Source organism: Eulemur rufifrons, chromosome 10, assembly GCF_041146395.1.
Source record: "Eulemur rufifrons isolate Redbay chromosome 10, OSU_ERuf_1, whole genome shotgun sequence".
Taxonomy (NCBI): Eukaryota; Metazoa; Chordata; class Mammalia; order Primates; family Lemuridae; genus Eulemur; species Eulemur rufifrons.
The window spans coordinates 31,212,786-31,237,478 of NC_090992.1; the positions used below are offsets into that span (position 1 = coordinate 31,212,786).

A 24,693-nucleotide genomic window follows, 5' to 3' on the forward strand; every position below is an offset into this window, starting at 1 on the left:
CAAGGGGGACTGCAAGAGGTCATGGGGGGTGGGGGAGGAATTGGGTGGGCGAGCCTGGCACAGGCCTTTCTTCCATGGGGCGCCGGGGGCGGCAGCCAGATTGTGGTGGGTTCATGGAGTGTGGGAGGTGGGAAGAGGAGGCGGCGGATGTCGGACACTTGTTCTGGAAGTTTGGCAGCAAAGAGGAAGGGAGGAAGGAAGCAGCCCGGGCTGCTGGGTCGGGAGAAAGGTTCTTGGTTCTTTTGTTTTATTTTTGGGGGGGAGGCTGTTTACTTCCCCAGAATGAGGTAGACCTGGGTGTGCTTGAGGAAGCAGCCAATGAAGGGAAGGCCCTAAAGACTGCAAGACAGTCAGACCCCCGGGGGCCCGAGTAAGGGGGAGTTTGGTGAGAGTGCTGTCCCCAGACCGCCCGATGGATAAACAGTGCTCCTGTCTGCTGAGACCCACAGGCGTGGCCTGGGCTCTGAGCGGCTCAGGGTGGAGCTGGAGAGGTTTCCTTTAGAGGGAGTTGACAACAACTGGGCTGGGGGAGCAGGGACCACTCACAAATGGCCCCAGGAGGGAGTAGAACTGGGGCTCCGAATCCCTACCTGTCAAGTGGGGAAACTGAGGCCCAGAAGGACAAGCAAACTGGCAGCCCTGCTGGGTGAGGACTCAGGTCTGCTGGCTCCCCACCTAGTGCTTCTGGGGCTGCACTTGGCTGCCATGTCAACATTTCGGGGTGTTCTAGGCCAGAGAGGGTGGTGGGTCCCCTGTGGGCTGGCAGCCAGCCACACCCTGGACACCAGAAAGCCAGGCAGCCGGAAAGCAATTTCCCAGCGTGAATCTTGCTTTTCACAGCCCATTAGCATGTTCCCACATTCCCAGCCACGCTGGACCCACTGTGGCTGTGCCCTCTCGCCTGTCTGCCCTGCCGGGTGCTGGGCGGGGGTGCTGCCTGCTCAGACTCCTGCCCACCCACCCCAGGGCAGGCCACTCAGCCCCAGGGCGCAGCCCCTTCCCCTCCTCCCCGTGTCCCCTCACAGCCCCTCCCTGGCTTGCTTCCTCCCCGGCCTTGGCAAACAAGGTCCATTTTGTTTCTGACGATGCCAGCTGTTCTCATCCGTTTGTGAATGGCGATGTCTATACAAGGCGTTATTTCTTGAGCATTTACTGTACCCCGGGGACTGCCAGATGCATTGCCTACCTTATTATCTCATTGAATCCTTGAAACAACTGCACAGGGTGGGTACAATTATCACTGTCCACAATTTTACGGGGGAGGAAACAGGCTTACTGAGGTGAAGGAACTTGCTAGTAAGTAGCTGAACCGCAGCGTGAACTCCGGTTGGTGGGATTCAAGGGCACCTGCTCTAATTGTCACAGAATCGCACTATCCAACATGGTGCTCACTGGCCACATTGCAAGTGCTCTGTAGCCATACGTGGCTAGTGGCTGCCACGTTGGACAACTTGGGCTATTTCCATCATCACAGAAGGTTCTACCGGACAGCGCTGGTATCACACGTTAAAGCTGGAAAGGCCATTGTGTTATTCAGCCTCATCCCTGCCCCAGCCTCCATGTTGCAGATGAAGAAACTGAGGCCCGTGTTGGGGCCAATTCCTGCCCAAGACCTCCCAACGAGGCTGAGACCCTGAGATTCGGTCCCTCCAGTGTCTGCCTGTCTGTCTCTCACACACACCGCCTGCCTGCCCACATTCTGTGACCCTCTTACATGCATACATACTTCATACCCAGGGTGACACACGTGTGCCTTGTCACACCTAGGACCTCACAGCATCATATGCTCAAGGGCTAGACGGGTGGCTGATATACCCCTCTGGCCAACCACCCACCCGTTGCCCCTAGGAACACTGCCCCACCCCTAGGAACCCAGGAACGCCCCCCTCACCCGTTTGCACCCAGAAACACTGCCCCCACCCCTCCCGCTGTGCACCTGGGAGCACTTTCACAGGCGCTCCCAGGACGGCCCAGCGGCATCCCACCCCCCCGCACACAGGGCCCTCACACCCAGGCCTCATCCCTTCCTCTTGGGACCCCAGCCACACCCTCCCACCCCTGCCCTCCCTTCCTTGGCCTCCCAGCCTCTCCCACCCTGTCCTGTTCCCAAGCTCCTGCCCACCCACCCACCTGCTGGCCGGCTGCTCAGCTCAGGGGCATGGGAGGAGTGGGCTGGTGGGCTGTGGCCATCCGTTCTTGAGGGACAAGAATACAGAAACATGCCTTTTTTAACCTCAAGATTTTAAAAAGGAGGTTAGGGCTGCCCATTCGCTGGCCTCACTCTCATTTTTGCTAGGACTCGTCTCTGATCTCCACTGCCGTGGCAGGCAGGGGTGAGCCTTTTGTACTCGTGCGTGGAGACCTGAGGCCGCGTAGGTGGAAAGAGGGGGTCCCTGGCCCTTCCACCCCCCTTCTATCCTCGCCATGTCCTGCGTGCTTGGCCCTGTGCCAAGTGCTCTGCGCCAGTTACCTAATCTCCCCAACACACCCAGGAGGGAGATGCTATTATTGCCCTCGTATGGGAAGACACAGAGAGGAGACGTGCCAAGTTCAATGTCACACAGGCAGGGGTGAACTGGGATTGGCCCACAGGTCTTTGTGACCCCAGAGCCCCTGCTCTTGAGAACCACTCTCTTGCCTGTGGTGGGGTCAGAAGAAAAAGTGCAGGTGACCTGGATTCTCTTCACGGCTTCTCCAGGAATGCGCCCGCTCGCCCGCGGCCCCGGCTTCCCGATCTGTCCAGCGGAGGATCATGATTCCGACTGCGGGGTTGCTGCTCGGGTCAGGAAGGAGCTTAGCGGCGAATGTGCATTGGGATGGAGGATGCCTTCTGGGCACGTGAGGGCCGGTGCCCTCTAGATCGGTAGCTCCGAACAGGTTTTGAGAAACTCCTCGTTTGAGCACCTGATAAAAGCTATGCATCCTTGCCCCGGAAAAAACAATGCACGTACCTACACTCGGGTGCACGAGATGTCCCTCAGTGGGTTCCGGGCCCTGCGCTGCCCCACCCTTGGCGTGGACCCCTGGTTAGGAGCCTCTGATTTTACACGAAAGCTTGATGCTGCTCTGAGGAAGAAGTGCAGCAAGTGTGGCTTTTCTTGTTTTATAGCTGTGGCTCTTAGGGCCTGGGTTCCTGGGGCCAGAGCCCAGGTTCACGGGCCTGTTGAGCCTCCCTGCATGTGTGGGTCCCGTCCATGCTGATTTCCAGGGATCAGGCAGGATATGTAGCAGGACTTCCCCAGAAGGCAGGCGGGCAGTGCCCAGATGGCTGGGAAGGAACCACCTGGAGAGAGTTAAAATGCAATTAGATTCCCTAGGCCCACACCCAGCGCTTCTGATGTAGTAGGTCTGGGTGGGGACTTGCAGTCTGTATTTTCAAAAGATTCCCCAGGAGACTCTGCAGCAGCCGGCTTGAGAACCACTGATCTAAGGTCTATACCTAGAATGGAATTTTGTTTCTCTAATGGAGAAATTTTGTATCACTTCTTCCCTCCCTCTGTCCCTCCATCCTTCCTCCTCCATCCCTTCATGGATCCCTGCATCCCTCGTCCACCCACCCACCCTGCACATAGTACTTGGACTCTAGCTCCGGACAAGCACGCTAGACGCTGGGAGCAGGACAAGCCCCGGCCGCTGCACCCCAGGGCTCACAGCCTTTCACCTTCCCTGACCTCCTCTTCCTGGAGTGCCTGGAACCTTTCCCGGATGCGGCCACTGGACATGTTTTCTCCCATGGCGCTTTGGAGAATCATGACTCCAGCTGGGCAGGGACCTAAAGGTCTTTGGGTCCATCCCCCTGCCTGAGAGACTGGCCATCTCCTACCTTCCTCGGATGCCTGTTCCTGCTCCTAACACCCCTGAGTCATTTCAGTTCCTCTCACTTTTGCTTAAATCTACCTCCTTTTCCAGCAAATAACATTTACAGGGCCCTACTGGTACTAGACACTGGGTACCCGGGTACTGGGGGCATAGAGGAGAAAGTAAGGGTCCTGGCCCCAGGAACTCACTGTCAGGGTGGGAGTGACAAAGGTAGGCCAGCAGCCACCAACCTGGGCTACACATGGAGGTGTAGGATTGTGATATTGTGATGTAATAAGAAATACATATTTGGTCTCCATTCCTGGGTTTTGGCCCAGAGCTCCTAAAACCCTTGTAGTCTCCCAGGTGATAGGGGTGCTAATAGCATCTTTTGTTCTAATATTTGGTCTTTGAACTCAGTTCCTGACACCAGGCTCCTAACTCCATTGGAGTATTTTTTGTCCTAATGTGGCAACTTTTGGTGGTCTCCTGGGTGGGTGCTGGTCACCAGAAAGACAAAACCACGATCAAAAGTTTGACACTTTCAGCCCATCCTCCATGCTCTGGGAGGGGCGAGGGGTTGGGGGTTGAGTTAATAGTCCATCGTGCCTACGTGATGAAGCCTCCGTAAAGATCCCTAAAGTACAGGACCCAGAGAGCTTCCAGGCTGGTGAACATACCCACGGGCCAGGCGGGTGGTGCACCCCAACTCCACAGGGACAAAACTTCCTCTGCTCAGGACCCTTCCAGACCTTGCCCTGTGCACCTATTCACCTGACTGTTCAAATGTACACTTTATCATAGCCTTTATTGTGCAAAAACTGGTACATGTAAGTGTTTTCCTGCATTCTGTGAGCCACCATAAAAAATGATTGAACCTGAGGAGGGGGTTGTGGGAACCCCCAGTGGCTAGACAAGTTGGACAGAATTGTGGGTACCCTGGGGATCCACCACTTGGGATTGGCACCCGAGGCAGGGGGACAGTCTTGTGGGATTTAGCCCTCAGCCTGCGGGGTCTGCACTAACTCTAGGTGGTGTCATAATTGCATTGAATTGGTGTCCAAAGAGTAGGAGAATTGGCTGGTATGGAAAATACCTCCTCATATTTGGTGGGCAGAAGTGTTGTGGGAATGATGAAAGAAAAGTGCGTTTTTCCTACTCAGGGGTCCTCTGGGAGCACACAGGAGGGGCTTTGTAGCAGGGGAGGTGTCTTGGGGAAGGTGACTGGAGGCTTGCTGCTTTCTTCCCTCGAAAGCCAGGCAGGCGGCACACCCAGGGAGGATCCATTGCTGAGCGAAGCCCTCCGTCTGCCCGGGAACTCTGGCCCTCTCTAGCTTTCCTGCAAGGTCGTATTTCCTGGTCTCTAGTCGTCCTCATCCTTCTTCTCAGTTTCCCAGGCGGGAAGCCAGTGATTCGGTGCTCAGGAGAGTGGGCATCTGTGCCAGCCTGCAGGCCCCTCCGTGCCTGCCAGCGTCCTCCCCTGCCCGTCAGCCTCATCTGTGTGGCTTGGATCTGCCCACAAGCTTAGGGTAGGGGATCATAGTTTGGAGGATGTGACAGGTGGGGCCATGTCAAGAACCTGGGCATGGCCCAGTGTCCCTGGGGGCGGGAGGCTCACTTGGCGTGGAAGTCAAGCACCCAGGAGTGCTGAGGTCTGGATGTGGCTCTGCCTGGAACTTGCGGTGTGACCTTGAGCACTGTACACTGAGCCGCACGGAGCTCCGGACTTGAGGAAACAGAATCTGCCTTTTCACAAGGTGCCTGGGGGATTGGTGTGGACATTAAGTTTGGGATCCTGCCCAGGAGACTCTCCTCTTGCCATTAGTGTGTGGCTAGGATGGCAATAGTGGTGACCGTGGTTGCTGTCAGACCCCTAGGAGCCTCCTCTGTGATCCCCAAGTGGTTGGACCCCATGGCCTTTGTGGCAAAGTGTGCAAAATGGCACCTGGACTCTGGATCTAGCACTCAGACTGGTTCTGTTTGGACCGATACCATGCTCAGATTCTTTTGGAATAACATGCCGGTATTTAAAAATTGGGAAATTTCTCATCAATATCTAGACTTCCAGTTTTCCCTGAAAAATCTGATGACGTGGGAAATGAACCATGGTCCACATGGCAACAATCAGTTTCTCCCTGTGAGCTTAGAAATTTTCAGGCCTTGCCCCAAGTTCTCTTCTCATCACGAATACTTTGAGGATAAAATCTCAAGAGCCTCTTAAAACATGAAAAGATGCTCAGGCTCATTTTTAAAATGACAATTACCAATTAAATCTACACTGGGTTGCCATTTTCCACCTGTCTCACTAGCAAATATAAAAATGTTTGATAACACACTGTGTTGACAAGGGCAAAGGAAACCGGTCCCCTCGCATACCAGTGGGAAAGTAAGTTGGTGCCATCTCTAAAAGGGACAATCTCTCACTACTGTCAGAGCTGCCAAACAACGCCTACCTTGTGATCAAACAACTCCAATTCTAGAAGTTTATCCCACAGACACGTGCACACATGGGGAGTGCAATTCTAATGCCCGCGTACAAGGTTAGTCATTGTGGTGGTGCTTGTACCAGTTATAGATTGGAACTACCCTAATTGCCCCCCAGTGGGGGCTGGCTGGGTGAAGGATGGGACAGCCATACAGCCGCATGCTACTGTGTAACGAGGAGCTCTTCATGTTATGACATGGAGTGAGCAGCTCCACAATACATTATTTACTGAAAAAGGGAAGGTGCAGAACAGCACGCAGGTCCAGTACTGTTTGTGCAGAAAGAGACTCAAGGACCCGGTTAGCAGTGGTCATCTCTGGGAAGGGGACCTTGGAGGTGGGGCACAGGGATAGGAGGGAGTGGTTTGTATCTTTTGAACTTTGAATACTGTCAATGTATTACCTACTCAAAGAATAAAAAACTAAAAACTTTCGGAGACCTAGATTCTGTGGTTCCAATACCACATGATTCTGTTTTATGACTCGGTGGGCCTAACTTTGGTGACTCTGGAAGGCGCATCTCACGTGAGGCCAACTGCTGATAATCGTCTTCTGGGTCCATCTTCTGGGTCTCTTTGTCCCCAAGCCGAGCCGCAGCAGCCCGTGTGAGCTGGCGCGGCTCTGATGGAGGGCTCCGTGCTAGCGTGGCGCAGCTGCACAAACTCCTGCATCTCCTAGCGACTCGGCCCTCGGGCCCCTCTCACTTTCTTCGCTTTCTCTGCCCTCCTAGGGGCGCCTTCTCGGTGGTGCGCAGGTGTGTGAAGGTGCTGGCCGGCCAGGAGTATGCTGCCAAGATCATCAACACCAAGAAGCTCTCAGCCAGAGGTAGGTGCCTGCACTCTGCCCTGCCCTCGGGCGCTCTCCTTGCCTTCAGCCCTCCCTCTGCTGCTTGACTTAGAGTCAGGACTCGGGCCTGTGCCGCCGGGTAATGCTGATGGCGAGCTCTGCTTCCTGAGGGTGTCATGAGCAGAAACTCCCCTTTTACTTTCTCAGGGAATCAAGGCCGGAGCCCACAGCCTTTCCCAGACAGGCCAAGCCCTCTGCCCCGACAGGTGAAGGCTACGGCGCCAGATGGGGCCTCCTTTCCCTGTTCTCCTGCCACCCCGTCATCTCTGCCCTCCAGACCTCTGCTCTTGCCATCTGCTCTGCCTGAAGGCCCCCGCCGGGCTCCTCGCGCGGGCGGCCGTTTGTCAGCCTTCAGGTCTTGGCTCAAAGTCACATCCTTTGAGAGGCTTCCCCGACCCTGGAAATCTGAGGGGTCTCCCCCATTTTCTCTCTGTCATTATTGTTTCTTTCCCTCCTGGCTGTCCCTGGCCTCTACTCATCCTGTCTACTGGCTAGTTCCTTGTTTAGCATCTGGCTCCCTTTGGACCGGGAGCTCCCAGAGCACGGGCTGCTCCAGGCCCAGCACCTAGGACAGCGCCTGGCGCTTGGTGCGCAGGGAGCCACCGGCGAACTCCAGGTGTGCTCGCTTCAGCCACACCAGCGCGCTCTGCTCCCTAAATAGTAGGTCTGGGGCGTGACCTGCGTTTTGTATAAGATGCCCAGGTAGTTCTACTTGGCACACAAGTTTGGGAACCACTGCCCTGGGATCTTAGAAATGGTCCTGGACCAGGGCGTCCGCGTCACGGGAGCTTGTTAGAAATGCAGCCTGAGCCCCGCTATAGACCTCAAGGCTCTGAATCTGCATTTTAATATAAGACGCCTGGGTGATTTATATGGACATTAAGGCTTCGGAAGCCCCCCAAGGAGACGTGCTTCTTGCCATTAGCGTGTGTTTAGGACAGTCACAGTGGTGACCATTGTCAATGTGTGGGGGAGGGTTATTGTCAAAGACCCTGATCCCCACCCCAAGTGAAACAGTGCGGAAGCTTCCCTGGGCACTGCCTGGTGGCGGGAAGGCTGTTGGGCTAGGTGGGTGCAGGTGTGGGCCATGTAGCCCCTGGCTCGTATGGCATGGGGGATGTTATTGAGGGGCCGGCAGAGTGTCCACGTGTTTGACAGGCTGCAGCTGTGTCTGGGCCAGGGCCCAGCAGGTGTGGGTTCACGGAGGTCGTGCACAGCGGCTGGTACATGATCACGCTGTTCCCCGTAGGCCTCCCCGCAGGCCTGTGTTGGACTGCATGTTGCTGCCTTTCATCTCCGCTCGATGTTGCTGGGAGCTCGGCACTTTCTCCTAGTTACCAACCTCCCCCTGTGTCTTGCAGGGAAAAGAGGTGGGGCAGAGGGCAGAGGGGGTGGCTGGGGGTAAGGTAGGGGTCTCTGGAGGCCCAGGGCCCTCCCGTGGCACCCTGTCGGTGTGAAAAGGCCGGACCTGTGCAAGGTCCAGAGCCAGGGCAGGGGGCCAGCGCGGGCAGGAAGGCTGGCAGGAGTGCTGCCTCCTGCCCGGGGGCCTGGATCCGTCTTGTTCTTGCTGTGTGACTAGTGGCGATCCTGTAACCTCTCTGAGCTTTTCGTCTCTAGTGATTAAGCGAGATGTCCCAATCCCTGAGATATAGCCGGACAGAACTAGGGTCATGACTTGGGGGTGATGGGTTGAGGTTGCCCCAAGGGGAGAGAGGGTCAGAACCGAGGCCCCCCCTGGATGCTGGGATCTCAGGCTAGTTCACCAAACAGGAGAAGTGCAAGAGCCATTGCTCCTGTTTTGGGAGGTGACCAAGCATCCCTGGGACAGTGTAGACCCTGGGATATGCCAGGCTGTAACCACCCAAGCCCCCTCTCTTTGGCAATTTGTTGAGCCTTTGACCTCCTGGAAGGAAGTTGGCCCAGGCCTAGGTGAGTGTGGAGGGCTGGGGTGGGGAGATTATCAGGGAACCTTCCGGAAAAGTCTGCCAACTGCCAGCTGCTTTTCTCCCTAGCAGGAGATGAGGAGCAGAGCTTCTTTTAGCAGGATTCTTTGTTTGCCACTCATGGTGCGTTGGGGGCGGGGGGAGGGGGTTAGTGCTGAATATTTGGCAACACGCTCTAACCGGCTCCTGCTGGCACTCCTAGGTGACTTCCCAGCGGCTCCCAGCAGGGGCTGCGCCCCCCAGGGCCTCTGTCCACCCCTCCCAGGGAGCGGAGGCTTCCCTTTGCCCACCCTGAGTTGCAGCCTCTTCTAGCGAGTGGTTCCCAAACCCAGGAGATATTTTTATCTATATTTTGAAACCAGTCTTTTAAAAAAGCTCATAGTATAAACAATTCAAAGAAACCATAAAGAAATGAAACAAAAAGTTAAAATTTTGCCTGTCCCAATCCCTGCCAAATCCCCTCAGGAGCTTTTTTAAAAAATGCAGCTGCCGGAGTTCCAGCCCCAGGGTTGGGTTCAGCAGGTGAGGCCCCAGCGCCTGCGTTCTTAGGATCCTGTGGGCAGAGGCAACAGCTCACACGGGCTCAGGCTCACTCCCGCCAGGGCACACACGGGGGTAACATGTTAGGGCACGCTGGCCACACAGCTGGTACAGCCAGCCAAAGGCAGTGGCCTGGGTCCTGTGACCTCTGCAAGCTGCACTGTCCACTCAGGCATGGAGGGGTCACTTGCTCAGTTCCCTGGTGGCCGGTCTCAGGGCACTGCGTGGGAAGCACGGCTCATCCAGCCTGCACCCGAGCTCCGTTCAGGTCCCTGCGAGGTGTCTGAGAGCACTTCCTCCTGGGCCTGTCCTGCAGTGACTGTCTGGCCCCAGGGACCTTGCCCCAGAGTGTCCACCCACCCCTGCCTGCTGAGCTCTGGGCGGGGCTGTGCCCCTGACCCCAACACCCTGGACGGTGACCCAACCGTCCAGCGGGGAGGGAGCAGATGTCATCGTGGGCATTAGGGCAACCCTCCCAGGTGCCCAGACTAGAGGCTGGAGGCTTCTGGCTTCCCTCAGACCTCTCAACGTGTGCAACTCTGCTGAGCTGGATGGATTGATTCAGCAATTAATTAATTATTAGGATGGGAAGCAACAGAGTATAGTAATTACACACATAGACTGAAATCCGAGCTCAGGGGCCTGGGACAAGCTGCTTAGCAACTCTACGCCAGGCCCTGGGGACGTGGCAGTGACCAACAGACAAGATCTTGCTCTCATTGTGCCTGTTTTCTAGGGAGTGACACTGAAAAGGACACGAAACATGAAAATCAGGTGGGCAGTTTTAGGTATTGACAAGTGTGATGAAGAACATAAGACGGTGTAAGGGGGAAGTGGTGCGGCAGGAGGGACACGCTTACAAAAGGCAGCCAGGGAAGCTTCCCCGGGGAGGGGACGTGCTGGGATTGGCCTGATGAGGAGGAGGCAGCATGAGAAGACCCAGGGAAGAGCCTTCTGGGTAGCGGGCACAGCAGGTGCAAAGGCCCTGAGGTGGGCAGGAGCTCCGTGTGCCAGAGGCCAGAGAGGAGGCCTGCGTGGCTGGAGCTGCATGGCTGAGGTGAGGCAGGACCCAGCACGGGTTGCTGGCTGTAGCGAAGGGGTCTGGGTCGTATCATAAGCACACTGGGAAGCTGTTGGAGAGTTGGAAGCCAGGGAATGATAAGAGCTAATTTACATCTTAAAATCAACTCCTCAGCTGCATAGACAATTGGGGGAGTGTTGAGGGCATCGTCCCAGAGTTGGGGCCTTGGAGCTCTGAGTTCTAATAAGGCTTGGCCAACCTGACTAATGATTTTGATGGAGGGGCTGCTGTTTTAGCATCGGGCCTCAGTTTCCCCATCTACATAACAGAGCAAGGCAGCAGAGATCAAAAGAAACATGGTCCCTATATGTCATGAGGTTCTCTGTGTATAAGAAAATGGGAACCTTGCAAACAGTTACAGAAATTATTGTACACTGTATATATTTACATTCAACAAATTAATACTTTTCACAGTGAAAGTTACAACACAGGGCAATCGTACTATGTACAAGATAATGAAAAGATTTATAAAAACTGTCAGTTCCTAGCCTTTCCAGCAGTGAGGACTGGTAACCAGACACAAGCTCAAAGTGCGATCAACGTTTTCTTTTTTCAGTCCCGTCAGTACCTGGGTAACTTCACAGGGAGAAAACAGCAAAATTCCGGATTTGGGCCCTGGGCCCTGGAACATGTAGCCTAGGCCAGGAGGCCCCTTCCCCCTCTCACAGGGTTGAACTTGACCTGCCTGGGTTCTGGTTCTTTGGGGGTGGGATGGTGTGGGATGGGGAGGGGGTAGGGGGCCCAGCCTTTCCTACTGAGGACTCAGCCAGGCCAGTCCCTCTCCTCTGCCCAGAGCCCTTATCCCCTGCCCTGGAGGATATGGGGGGAGGGGAATCAAAGGAATGCTCCCCAGCCAGCCCCACCCCCCCTTCCCGAGCTTGCAGCCAGTCTTCAGCTGGGGAGTTGAGCCCATGGAAACAGAATTGGACTTAATTGCTTTGCTTATGGAAAAGCCACCTTTCGGTATTGATCTTGGCTTCTGCCGCCCTTAGAGGACAGCCAGTGATTGCTCCAGTGGCGGGGGCAGGGGAAAGTGGAACTGGGTGCTTGGAGGCAAGGGCTGGGACGTTCTCCATCCTCGGTTACCCTCTAGGGGCCACTCAGAGACCAGGCTCCTAGTCCTGGCTCGCCTCTGAGTGTCCACAGGGGTTCCCCTCCGTGGGCCTTGATGTTCCCATTCGGGAACTGGGCGCAGGTGGAGGTGGAGGTTGTGAGTCCGGGTGTGGAGAATAGCAGAGCACGGGGTTTAAAGCCCTGCTCTGGAGTCTGACTGCCTGGGTGCAAAGCGTGGCTCCACCACTCAGCATGGGAGTGACTTTGGGCAGGTACTTAACCCCTCCGAACCTGTTTCCTCCTCTGTAAAGCTGGAAAAATGACAGCATCTCCCTAAAATGTTCATTGCGAGGGCTTAAAAGGCATCTAAAGCACTCTGCACGGTGCCCGGCACAGAGTAAATATTCTGCACGTGTTAGTGCTTTCTTTTTTTACTTTTTTTTTTTTTAATTAAGGCATCAACTACCAAATTGTGAGGAAAGCACCAAAAAGGGAATTGAGAAATGCATTTTCAGTTCCCACTCTGCCCCCCGCCGAGGTCTCTGCTTGCTCAGGCTGCAGTTTCCTCATCTATAAAATGGGGACAGTGATGCCACAGCCCAGGGGTGTAGGGGGTACTGAGTGGGGTCGTGGGTGTGACTGTTCCCAGCAGCCTGAGGGTCAGAGGTCACAGGTGGCAGATCCTGAGCAAGGCCTCTCTCCCAGGCATGTGGGAGCCCCCTGGGTGATCCGGGTGGAAGTCCCGGAAGGCAGGAAGGCACTCCTGCGGCCGCCACACACGAGTTCTCCCCTGCAGATTCTTTGGGGCTCTCTGTGTTCTTGGTCCCAGAGTCCTCTAAAAGGAAAGCGGCTCCTGGGAGTTAATTCAGGTCTTCTGGAGAGAATGGTCGCTCCCTTAGAAGGTGCATCCATTCAATCATTTGTCCCTTCATTCAGTTATTTCTTGAGCACCTCCTAAGTGCCAGGCATTCAGGTAGCTGCCAGGGGCACATCAAGTCCCTGCCCTCAAGGATCTAGATGTCCACGGCACAGAGTGGAACATGCTGTCTGGGGGCCCTGAGAGCACAGAAGAGAGGCCCCTGCCCACCTGGCAGTCAGGGCAGGCTGCCAGGGGCTGGCGACATCAAAGGACAGGCAGGAGTGAATGACGGTCAGTGAATGACAGGTGGGAGGAAGAGGGAATATTCCAAACTGGGAGAAATGCATGTGTGATTGTTTTTCTCCCCAAGTGAGAGGGCCCAGGGTATGCTTGCAGAAGCGAAGTTCAGCCTCAGTCTGGCTGGAGAGCAGGGCCTGAGGGGCAGGCCTGGAGCGGGGAAGCAGGAGCCAGACCTTGGGGGCTCGCTGGGCTGCGTGGAGCTTGGCCTTATGCAGGAAGGGGTTTGGAGATGCCTCTCCTTTGAGAGCCCTGGAAACAGTGGCCCCGAGAGGGGCAGGGATGTACCCGAGTCACTGAAACGCAGGCCTCTCCCTCTTTCCACTGTGTCCCCCTGCCTTCCTGGAGAGCTCAGAGTCCCTGGCCAAGAGGTGAGCTTCTCCAGCCCCCAGAGCTGCCCTGGGAGGCAGAGCTAATAAGCAGCAGCCAGAAGGGAGAGAAGAGGGCGGAGCTTCCTCCCTCACCTGGAACTCACCTGAGCGTCTGTGTTTCAGACCATCAGAAGCTGGAGCGTGAAGCCCGCATCTGCCGCCTGCTGAAGCACCCCAACATCGGTGAGCCCTGGGGACACGCGGGGGTGCAGGCCGGCCCTGCTCCCTGCCCATCCTGGCCCGTGGGTGTATGGGGGTGGGGTGGAGAGCAGCTGCTCTCTTCTCAGGGATGGAGGCAGCAGAGATGGGAAAGGGGGCGTCTTTAATGGTTTCCACATTCCTCAGAGCCAGCTTGTTTCGGGGGAAGGTGAAGAAAGGGCCCTTCCTCCCATCCCACACTGCCGGCAGCCTCCTTCGGAAAAGCTGTTTCAGGAAAACTCCTAAAGCTCTGGGAGAGATGAAAATAGGCCGGCCAGGGCGGGGCTGGGGGGAGGGGGAAGCTTGGCCTTGGCCGGTGTGGCCCATTCCCCAAACCCACCCCTGTGCTCAGCCAGCCTGTGCCCACCTCCCCAGCCCCGCTGAGGCCAGCTCCAACTCGGCCTGCCCGAGGGGCGGACAGAGCACAGGCTGGGCCCATGCTGGGCTGGGACAGAGCCAGGGCGGCAGCACCCATGGGGCCAGGTCCTGAAACAGCACCTCACTGACCTCCCCTCCCACCCCCCAGTGCAACTGGGGGCTGATCCCTGCCTGTCGGGGTCCAGAGTCATGACGGGAGGAAGTGCGGGTTTGAGATCTAATGCCGGCGGGGAATGGCTGTGTGACACTGGAGGGGCATTACCCTCTCTGGGACACTTTTCCCCATCTTCACAAAGAGAGGGCTCTCTTTCTTTAATCACCTGGGCATCTGTGAAAAGGTAGGCTCTGACTTGGTGGTCTGAGATTTTGCAGTTCTAGCATGCTCCGAAGCCATGCCAAGGCTGGAGGAGGAGGAGGTCTAGGTGGTCTCTAAGGACTATTCCCACTCCACCAGCCACCACGCCTTCTCACTTGGGAGGGAAACCTCTCTCCATGCCCAGGGCCCCAAGGGTTAACTCTCCTGCCGGAGAGAAGCATCTCCATCTGCTATTTATACCCAAAAGGCACCTCCCCTTCCCTGCACAAACAGCAGCCAGAGGCTCCAGGGCCGGCATCAGAGAAGAGGCAGCGAGGAGGCTGGCAGGGAGGAACCCTGCTTGAACCCTGGTCCCTGACCTGCTCATGTCCCTTTTATGTGGCCCTGGGCAGTTTCTGCCAACCCCGGGGCCTCCAACTCCCCAAGTGTATGGTGGAGGGGTTTGTGAGTGATCTCTGACTGTAAAATTCCATGGTTCTTAAAGACTGTCAGCTCCAGAGGAAGGAGGCGGGCAGTGTGTGTGTGTGTGTGTGTGTGTGTGTGTGTTGTGGCACAGTTGCAGCTGTCTCAGGTCAACACTGCCTCCTCCTGTTTGTGCCTCCCTCTCCCCCTCATTCCCAGCTGTAGTGGGGAGCAGTCAGTTATGGGTTCTCGAGCTGACAGACTACAGCTCAAATCCTGGATTTGCTGCTTAAATGCTGTGTGACCCTGGACATGTTGCTTAACCACTCTGGAGCTTAGCTTTATCTGGAAAGTGAAAGCGATACCTACTTCATGGGACTGTGATTATAAAAGAGAGCATAGCACAATGGCAGTCCCGAGGCAAGCGCTTTATCACCATTACGCTGCCCCCATTTTCCCCAATCTGCACCTTCCTGTAGAACAACCTTACCTGAAGACATACCCTTGCCTGAAACTCTGTAAGATTGTTTTTTCTCCGAGCCATCAGGATTTTTGATCCTCACCGAAACACTGTATATACCATGGTGGTTAAGAGAATGGGTTTTGCAGTCAGACACACCAGGTTTCAATCCCAGCTCTGCTGTTTACTAGGTGTTTGAGCTCGAGCAGGCTATGAACCTCTCTGAACCTCAGTATCCTCCTCTGTGAAGTGGGGATAATCACAGTACCCACCTTCTTGGACTGTTGGGAGGGTTCAAGGTGACAGGGCAAGTAAAGCACTTGGCACAAAGCCTGGCATGTGGTAAAAGCTCACAAATGGTAGCTATCATCTTCATCACCATCATCATCACCTTCCTTCATTCATTCACCTGATGTCAAGTGCATGGTGGACGCACCTCGTGCCAAGGCATCTGCTAGGCACTGAGAATGTGGGGGAGAAATGAGGAGGGGGGATGGGGGCGGCGTGGGGTGGGCTAGTTGACACACAGTGAACAGGACAGCAAAGATGAGCATCCAGCACAGGGACACTCTTGGAAGAACTTTGAGCTATTGCCTGGGCTGGAAGGGTCCTTGGAGGGTGCACCTTCCGTGTCCTCCAAGCATCTCATGTGAAAGTATGTTGTAATCTTCCCAAAGAAGTGCAAAGAGGTGCAGGTGTGAGTGTCGAACCTGAGAGGTGAGTTTATTCCTAGAGAAACCACACTGAGTCCTATTCAGCTTACTTGGTGAATCCAGAGAAGATCACTGGTTGCTGCCTACGTGCGGCCACCGCCCAGCCCCAAGGGCCCAGGTCAGGGAGGTCCCTGGCTCAGCACGGGTCAGTCCAACTGCACCGTGAACAAAGCCTTAACCTCCCAGATCCTGCTTGGGAGGACAATACCCTGCTCTCTGAACCATCACCACCTGCAGATGGGACAGACCCCAGAAGGCCACCCCAGGGTGTAGGGGACTTGGGCTGTGCTAGGGACAACCTGAGAATTTAGTGGTTGATTTGCGGTAGAGAAGGGAAATGTGGTTGGTCAATGATGAAGATGACAATATGGTCATTTATTGAGCTTTTCCTAGTGCCAGGCACTGTCCTAAGTGCTTTACAAGAAGCGTCACCATAATTACCCACACCAGTCCAGTGGTATTAGCAGCACTGTTAGGAATGGAGGTTCAGAGAGGTTAGGTCATTTGCCGATAGTAACACAGCTAATAAGAGGTGGATCTGGGAGGCAAACTCAGCAAGTCTGACTCCAGGGCCCAAGTTCTCATTCTATTTAGCTTCCCAAGTGGACACCACAAGCGTGCTGTCAGGGGCACACGCGGATAAGGAGACAGTACTATTTTTCAACCTCCAAGACAAAAATCGTGACTGTTGGAAATACCACAGGAATGTCAGAAATTCATGAATCCAGCTACATAAATGAAAACTAGGTTACAGATTTGTTTGTTCTATGACAATATTTTAAAAAGTCAAAAGTGACAGCATAATTCAATGGGCACAGACATGCCAGTCACCCCGCCAGGAGGCAGGATTGTTACTAGAGCCCGTGGCCCTTGAATCCTGCCTTTCGCCTTGGGCTGAGTCGGTCCTCAGGGCAGCCGCCATAGACGGGAGGGGAGGCTTCGTGTACGAACCCAGCACTGAAATACAGTCCTGTCTCCTGGGCTTCGAGGTGGGATTTGCTTTCACTCAGGAACTGAAGCTGACACCAGTACCGTGGCACAGGTGGTGCACTGCCTAAGTGAGGGCACAAATCCAGCCCGTGTGCCCCTCACCTGGCTGCTCAGAGGAGCAGCCTTTTATGATCAGCCCAAAGGCACCATCCGAGTGAGAGTCAGCTCTGGAGGACACCTCCCTCAATTCTGGACATTTCCCTGAGCCCTGAGGACCTTCTCCAAAGGGGCTGGGGTCTCTGGTCAGAGGGGGATCTGGGACCCCAGTCTTCTTGGGGCTCCTTTCAAAGGTTGTTGACCTGGTTCTGAAAGCCCTTTCTATTTTTTATTTATTTTTTATTTTTTTTGAGACAGAGTCTCGCTTTGTTGCCCGGGCTAGAGTGAGTGCCGTGGCGTCAGCCTAGCTCACAGCAACCTCAAACTCCTGGGCTTAAGCGATCCTACTGCCTCAGCCTCCCGGATAGCTGGGACTACAGGCATGCGCCACCATGCCCGGCTAATTTTTTCTATATATATTTTAGTTGGCCAGATAATTTCTTTCTATTTTTAGTAGAGACGGGGTCTCCCTCTTGCTCAGGCTGGTCTCGAACTCCTGACCTTGAGCGATCCACCCGCCTCGGCCTCCCAGAGTGCTAGGATTACAGGCGTGAGCCACCGCGCCCGGCCTGAAAGCCCTTTCTGAGATGAGTCTGGCTTCCCAGAGCTTCTCAATGCACGAAAGGGAAGGTACAGACTGCATGCAGCCTCCCGGAGTGGACAGGAAGGGGTCCACTCTCCAGGAGACCACTTGGGGGGAGACGGGGAGAGGAAAGGGTCTTTACCAAAACTTTACCTTGATACACTAATGATGCAAGTTTATTATAAATAAATGAGAAAACGAATACTTTTTAAAAAGTATCTCCTACAACCTCACCACCTAGAGCAGAGGTCCTCAGCCTTTCTGACATCGGGGACAGTTTTCATGGAAGACAGTTTTCCCATGGACGCTGGGCAGGGGTGCAGCTCGGGTGGTGATGTGAGCAATGGGGAGCAGCTGTAGACAGAGAGGAAGCTTCCCTCTCGCTGCAATTCACCTCCTGCTGTGCGCCCCTTTCCCCCTCCCCGTTCCTAATTTCATGGAAGACAATTTTTCCATGGCTGGGGCAGGGCAAGATGGCAGAGCTCTGCAGCCTAGTCCCTAACAGGCCACGGACCAGTACCCGTCTGTGGCCCGGGGGTTGGGGACCACAGACCTAGAGCTAATGTTTTATGATCCATGCTTCCGTATGATATATATGCACCTTCTCAAGTACTGTACACCTAAACACACCGTCTCAGGTCAGGTTTCCCAGGACCGGAGCCTGAGACAGGGAGGCAGGGGTGCCCTTAGCAGCCAACACTCCCAGCAGCCGGGGAACGGAGGCACCAGCTTACCAAAGGGATCTGGACAGGGCATAGATGTATTGTCAGATTTTACACACAAAAAATACAGTTAAATACATATATACGTTTTACAAAGTAAGCCTGCCAGCATTTATTCTGAAATGCAGTAAAAAGTTCAAATAAATTAATGGACAAATAAAATAAATTTATTTATTCCATAAATAAATTAATGGAATGGGTAGAAATGTAATAAAGCAAGTACAGGAAAACATTCATGACAGAATCTAGGTTCTAGGCGGTGGGTGTACAGATGCTCCCTTAACTGTATGTCTGAAACTTTTTATAATAAAATGTTGAGGCCGGGCTCGGTGGCTCATGCCTGTAATCCTAGCACTCTGGGAGGCCGAGACAGGAGGATTGCTTGAGGTCAGGAGTTTGAGACCAGCCAGAGCAAGAGTGAGACCCTGTCTCTACTACAAAATAGAAAGCATTAGCCAGTCAACTAAAAATAGAAACAAAGAATTAGCCGGGCATGGTGGTGCATGCCTGTAGTCCCAGCTACTCAGGAGGCTGAAGCAGGAGGATCGCTTGAGCCCAGGAGTTTGAGGTTGCTGTGAGCTAGGCTGACGCCACGGAACTCATTCTAACTTGGGCAACAAAGCGAGACTCTGTCTCAAAAAAATAAAAAATAAAATAAAATGTTGATAAGAAATTAAAGCAGGCCGGGCGCGGTGGCTCACGCCTGTAATCCTAGCTCTCTGGGAGGCCGAGGTGGGCGGATCGTTTGAGCTCAGGAGTTCGAGACCAGCCTGAGCAAGAGCGAGACCCCATCTCTACTAAAAAATAGAAAGAAATTATATGGACAGCTAAAAATATATATAGAAAAAATTAGCCGGGCATGGTGGTGCATGCCTGTAGTCCCAGCTACTCGGGAGGCTGAGACAGGAGGATCGCTTGAGCCCAGGAGTTTGAGGTTGCTGTGAGCTAGGCTGACGCCATGGCACTCACTCTAGCCCGGGCAACAGAGTGAGACTCTGTCTCAAAAAAAAAAAAAAAAAAGAAAAAAGAAATTAAAGCAGCAGTGTATTATATGTGTTCTTAAGATTTTACTTTAAAATATATTTAAAAACATCTTTCAGTTATTATTTATAAATATGTGTCATCATTTTAAAATGTTTTAAAATTTCATTTAAATTTGTGTCCCCTTCATGCTCCATCTCTGGTCCCCATCCCCCTGCCTGTAAGTCACTCACTCTGGGGCATGTGATGTCCATCCACCTTTCAGTCCACTCTGCATATTTTCTGAGCAAATATGAGAGCCATGAACAACTCAGGGACTCAGCACTACTGAGTCAGAAATACATGCACATGGCAAAAATTCAGGTGGCAGTAGGGGTCACAGTGAAAAGTGAGTCTCCCCCCATGACCCAGCTCCCTCACTTCCCCTCCCTAAAGGCACCCCTAATGCCGGCTTCTCTGTATTCTTGCAGAGAGACTTATGCCATATATAAACTTAAATACATCTTTTTTAAAAACTACTACACATACTGTTTTGCACTTGGCTTTTTCACCAAACAACATAATTTGGATCCATAACTGCTGCATTATTTTAACAGCTGTGTCATTTTCCATTGTGTGGATGGATCATAATTCACTGAGCCAGCAGGAGCACCCCACTCCGTGAACATTTTGAGGTTGGGGTTCAGGGAAGGATGTGAGCCCATCCTGTGAGAACTTGCCCTTGGCTGATGGGGTGCGGGCCCCAGAGTCAGCCCCAGGCCTCGGGGCCCTCCCTTGCAAAAGCTCAGTGGGTGACCTTGGACTCCTGGGAGCTTTGCCTCTGTTCTTGGTAAATGAGATGTGAGGAGATGACACTTTCTCTGCATGCCGCAACTCAGGGACCTCGTCACTCCTGCCTCCAGCCCCCACTCTCTGTTATCTCCTCAGACCTGGGAGCAGAGCAGGGATATTAGCTCCGGGCCAGCACCAAGTGAGTGCCAACTGTGTGCCTCATGGAACTCTCACAACAAACCTGCAAGGGCAGAAGTTTCGTTCCCATTGTTCAGGCAAAGAAAGAGGGGCTCAGAAGGACCTAGCAACTTGCCTGAAGTCACACAGCTAGGAAGTGGCAGGTTGGAGCCACAGGCTAGTTCTATGACTCCAGCCTGCCCAGCTACAAAACTGAGGGTTGGAGAGGGGAGGGGACCAGACTCTGACCAAAACAGGCGTCTTTATTTAGCCTTTAAGCCCAGGCTTCTTTCAATAATGCCCGAGGCCTGGGCGTACTTGTGTTGAGCTCTTACTCACTGGCATTTGTCAGAGTACCAGCACCCAGTTTGTGCTCACTGACTGACTGTCTGGGAAACCGGGATGTTGGCGGTAGGAGGGGTGAGAGGACGGGAGGTGGGGACAGCAGCGTGTCCTGGTGTAACCGGCTGCCTCTGCCCTCCCACAGTCCGACTCCATGACAGCATCTCAGAGGAGGGACACCACTACCTGATCTTTGACCTGTGAGTTTGGCCTCACCCTGGGATGTGCCTCGGGTGTCAGGGGCAGCCTGAGCAGGGATGACCTCGCTGGGCCCCTCGGCCTGGAGGGCTCCAGATGCCATCGGGCTGGGCTGAATTCCTTCTTTTCTTCCACAGTTTCCCCAAATGTGGTAGGCCTGCCACCCAAGCAGTGCAAGTTGGTTTTCCTGAAACACCAACAAACGCTTTTAGCTTTCATCCTATATTTATTTTTGTTTCTCTTCTATTTGTGGCCAGTGATGCTGGTTTTCCATTTGCAGTGGCAATATAAAGTTTCCTTTTGGAATATGTTTAATTTTTTAAAGATAGTCGATTGGAAGAAAAGCAGTGATGAAGTGACAGGCCCCAGGGGTTCCTGGGGTGGCCGTGAGAGTCAGCCATGGGCTGGTCCAGGCAAACAGCCTGGACACGTTAACGATGGCAGAGGCTGTGGGCTTCCTGATGACCGGGTGATGTGTTCTGAGTGGCACCCATGTCTGGGGTCCAGCCTGGGCCCAGTGGGGGAGAAGGACAGGGGTGGGGAACGGGAGGGGAGGGGAGTCAGCGGAAGGATGTGCTGGAAAATGAAGGGGATTATAACAGGGGCACCCCAGAGGCCCTGGGGCCCCTCCTTTTCTGGCTGAGGTCCTGAGGTCCCTGGACCCCATCCTTAGCTTCCTGTCTCTATGGAGGGGTGACTCTGCCTGTCTCCGCAGGGTCACTGGCGGGGAGCTGTTTGAAGACATCGTGGCCCGGGAGTATTACAGCGAGGCAGATGCCAGGTGAGTGCCAGGTGCTGCCTGGCAATGGCACCGGGGCGTCAGGTACTCTCGCCTTCTGTCAGCGTCCCAGGGGAGGCCTGTGCTGGCACCACTGTGACCCCTTCCTCTCTCTCTCTCCCTAGTCACTGTATCCAGCAGATCCTGGAGGCTGTGCTGCACTGCCACCAGATGGGGGTGGTGCACCGGGACCTGAAGGTGAGCAACCCATGCGGGTGCGGCTCACCCCTGGAGCCTGCCCACCCCAAGCCTGCCCACCTCTGTGCGTCCCTCCTGCAGAGCCGAGTATTACCAGAATCCTTTTGATGTCCCCGAGTAAGGCTGGAAGGGGGGGTGGGTAGGAATATTTTCCCACCGTTCAGATGAGGAAACTGAGCTCAGGAAGGTGGAGCACCTGGGTTGGGCCCCTGGTCTCCCATCTCCCAGCCCATGTGCTTTGTGCCATGCCAGGCGAGGTGCAGCTGGACTGCCACGACTGCCTACGGTGGGGTGGCGAAGAAGGTAGGCCGGGGCCCAGGCCCAAGCAGGCCACTTGCCAGCCGCGCAGTCTAGAGTATCCTGACCCCCCGGAGCTGCAGCTTCTTTACTATGGCGTTGCCATAGCAACCCCTGCACGGAGTTGGTGAGGATGTCAAATGAGATAGCACAGTGCCTGGTATACGGACACATTGTTACTTTTGTTCCCCAGTCTCTGGCAGGCTGGAAGAAAAGAAAAACAGGACTCTGGGCCCTTGGAGTCCTCCCTCTTCCCACCTGAAGGAGATGGACAGGACTAAGCAGGTGTGGAGTCTGGACTGGCACTAGTTGCCCAGCCCTGCCCTGCCAGCACAGACGTTGTGGATCTCCTCTGCTGGGCCTCAAGGCATTAGCAGCTGGTGGCTCATATCATCCCTGTTTTGCAGAGCAGGAAACTAAGGCCTAAGCAGTCCAAGGGACTTGCCCACAGACATGCCATTCAATTGTCCTGAGCTAGGATGAGGGCACCTTGGCCTTCTAACCCCAGATCTGGTGACCTTGGGAGTCTGGTGTCAAAAAGCCACTCTATCTAGCCCCCCCTGCTTCTGCAGCAGCCCCATCTAGGGTGACCCTGCCAGGTATCCAACGAACCTTTGCTTTTTGACCTTCAGAGACGACGAGCTCACTTCCCATGGGGTAGCCCCCTGACCCATTGGGGAACACTCCTTCCATCTTGCCTGCTGTGGGAGCTTTGCCCTGAACCTCAGTTCTGCCATTTGGAACCACACAGAAATCAAGCCTCTAGCTTGGAACAGCCCTAGAGGGACTGGGGCAGCCTTGTCGCAGCTCCTGAGTCTCCTGCAGGCTGTACACCGCCATTCCCACCCAGGACGTGGTTCCCAGGCTCTCCCTATCCTGGGCACCCTGCCTGGGCACCCTCCCTGGGAATGCTCCAGTCGGTCCAGCTCCCTCTTTGGGGCACCGTGCTCTGAATGGAACCCCTACCCACCTCTGACTGTCATGGGCAGTCCATGGCTTCTCACCTGAGCTCCAGGTGAGCTCCCTGTGGCTCCGTCTAGACACTTAGGCAAGTGTACACTTGAAGAGGGTCTCTGGCCATACTGCAGGGCGGCTCTCCCTAAGGGCCTGTTCCCGTTATAGCTACAGCCCCTGCACGGGAGGAGGAAGGAGGAGAGGCGGCCCAAATTTAGGCCACTCTGGATACACTAATTAGTGACACATTCATCAAATCAGGGCAGGACAGCTACTGAGACCCAGGACACGTTGGGAACGCAGTCCCCAGAGGACAAAGGAGGCCTTATCAAGCCAGGCAGAGGGAGCTATACTTGTCTGGGTCCATCCTAGCTTTGGACAGTGAACAGTGAGAGGTGGGGACTCCTCGGAAGTCTCACTGGGGATGGGGGTCAGAGGAGGACTGGAAACCAAGACTCTAGAGAGTCCGAGCCCCTCCCCAGGTAGAAAACACGGATCCCAGGGTTGATTGAGTGCTTGCTGCAGGCCACTGTGAAGTACTTTGCAACTGTCTTAATCAATCCATGTACCGCCCCACAAGGTGGGTATTTTTCTGAGAGGAAACTAAAGCTCAGAAAGTGAAATAATTTGCCAAAACTGCACAGCATAGAGGTGGCAGCCCTGGGGTGAGAAGCCAGGGGTACCTAAGCGCAGAGCCCACACTCTTAGCATCCCTCTGTCCTGGCCCCCCAGGTGGAAGAGGGCCAGCAGGAAGTGGAGGAATTTGGGGGCTCTGAGCCGGTGAAAGGCAGCAGCCTCGATGCCCCGGAGGCCAGGCGTAGGGCCGTGCCCAGGTTGGCTGCTGGTCCCATGTGTAAGCTCCACCGTCTTTCAGCCTCGACTGGCTAAGATGGACTCTGACTTCGCCTCGATGCTGGCTCTATCACTTGCCAGCTGTGTGATCTTGGTCAAGTCACTTAACCTTTCTAAGCCTCAGTTTCCTCATCTTTGTTTATTTAAAAAAATTTTTTTTTGTAGAGATGAGGTCTCACTATGTTGCCCAGGCTGGTCTTGAACTCCTGGCCTCAAGCAACCCTCTTGCCTCTACCTCCTGAAGCGTCGGGATTACAGGCATGAGACTCCATGCCTGGCCATCATCATTATACATACGACGAATACTTACTAAATGCCTGCTATGTGCCACGCCCCGCCCCAATCCTAGCTGCTGGGGATACAGTGGTGAACGGGACAGACAAGGATCTCACATTCCGCAGGGCTGACAGATCGTGAACAAGCACATAGACAGATGGGGGAAACATTACTGATTACAATGAGACCTGTGAAGGTAACAACAGGAGCTAAGGCAGAGGACACCTGAGGCCTCCTCCTTTATAGAATAGTCAGGGAGGGCCTCTTTGAAGGGGTGGCATGAGGGTGAGACCTGGACAAACAGAAGGGACCAGCCCTGTGGAGTTCATGGGGAGAGCTCATGATCAGGCAGGGGAACAGGAAGTGCAAAGGCCCTGAGGTAGGAACAAGCGGGACTATCTCCAGGGACGTCGGAAGGCTGCTGTGGGAAATGGGCATCTCATCTACCCCAAAGGGTTGCTGAGATGATGCATGAGATAGTGTGTGCAGAACACTTAGCCCAGTGGCTAGCACATAGTAGGGGCACAATAAACATTGCTGTTTCTTTCTTATTGCGATGGTGGTTGTACCACCCCCACCTCCACCCCCACCCTCACCTCAGCCCCAGCTCCAAACCCTGAAGGGAGGGCGTGAGGGGTGACTGGTGGAGGAAGGGTCTTTCTGTTATAGCAGATGGGGATCTTGTCATAAAATAGTCCCCTCTCTGAGGACTGAAGCTCAGGATCCTGTGGCTGGGGCT

The 24,693-nt window shown here is 54.5% G+C and overlaps 1 protein-coding gene across 2 annotated transcripts in view; it reads left to right on the plus strand.

Annotated features, from left to right (window-relative positions):
* Positions 1–24,693, plus strand: part of CAMK2A (calcium/calmodulin dependent protein kinase II alpha) — a 60,626-nt gene that overhangs the window by 8,854 nt on the left and 27,079 nt on the right. For both annotated transcript variants that reach the window (XM_069484371.1, XM_069484373.1), the window contains exons 2-6: positions 7,013–7,107; positions 13,396–13,455; positions 20,547–20,601; positions 21,315–21,380; positions 21,503–21,575. In XM_069484371.1, coding sequence (XP_069340472.1) covers positions 7,013–7,107; positions 13,396–13,455; positions 20,547–20,601; positions 21,315–21,380; positions 21,503–21,575 — 349 coding nt within the window. The remainder of the gene's footprint in view (positions 1–7,012; positions 7,108–13,395; positions 13,456–20,546; positions 20,602–21,314; positions 21,381–21,502; positions 21,576–24,693) is intronic.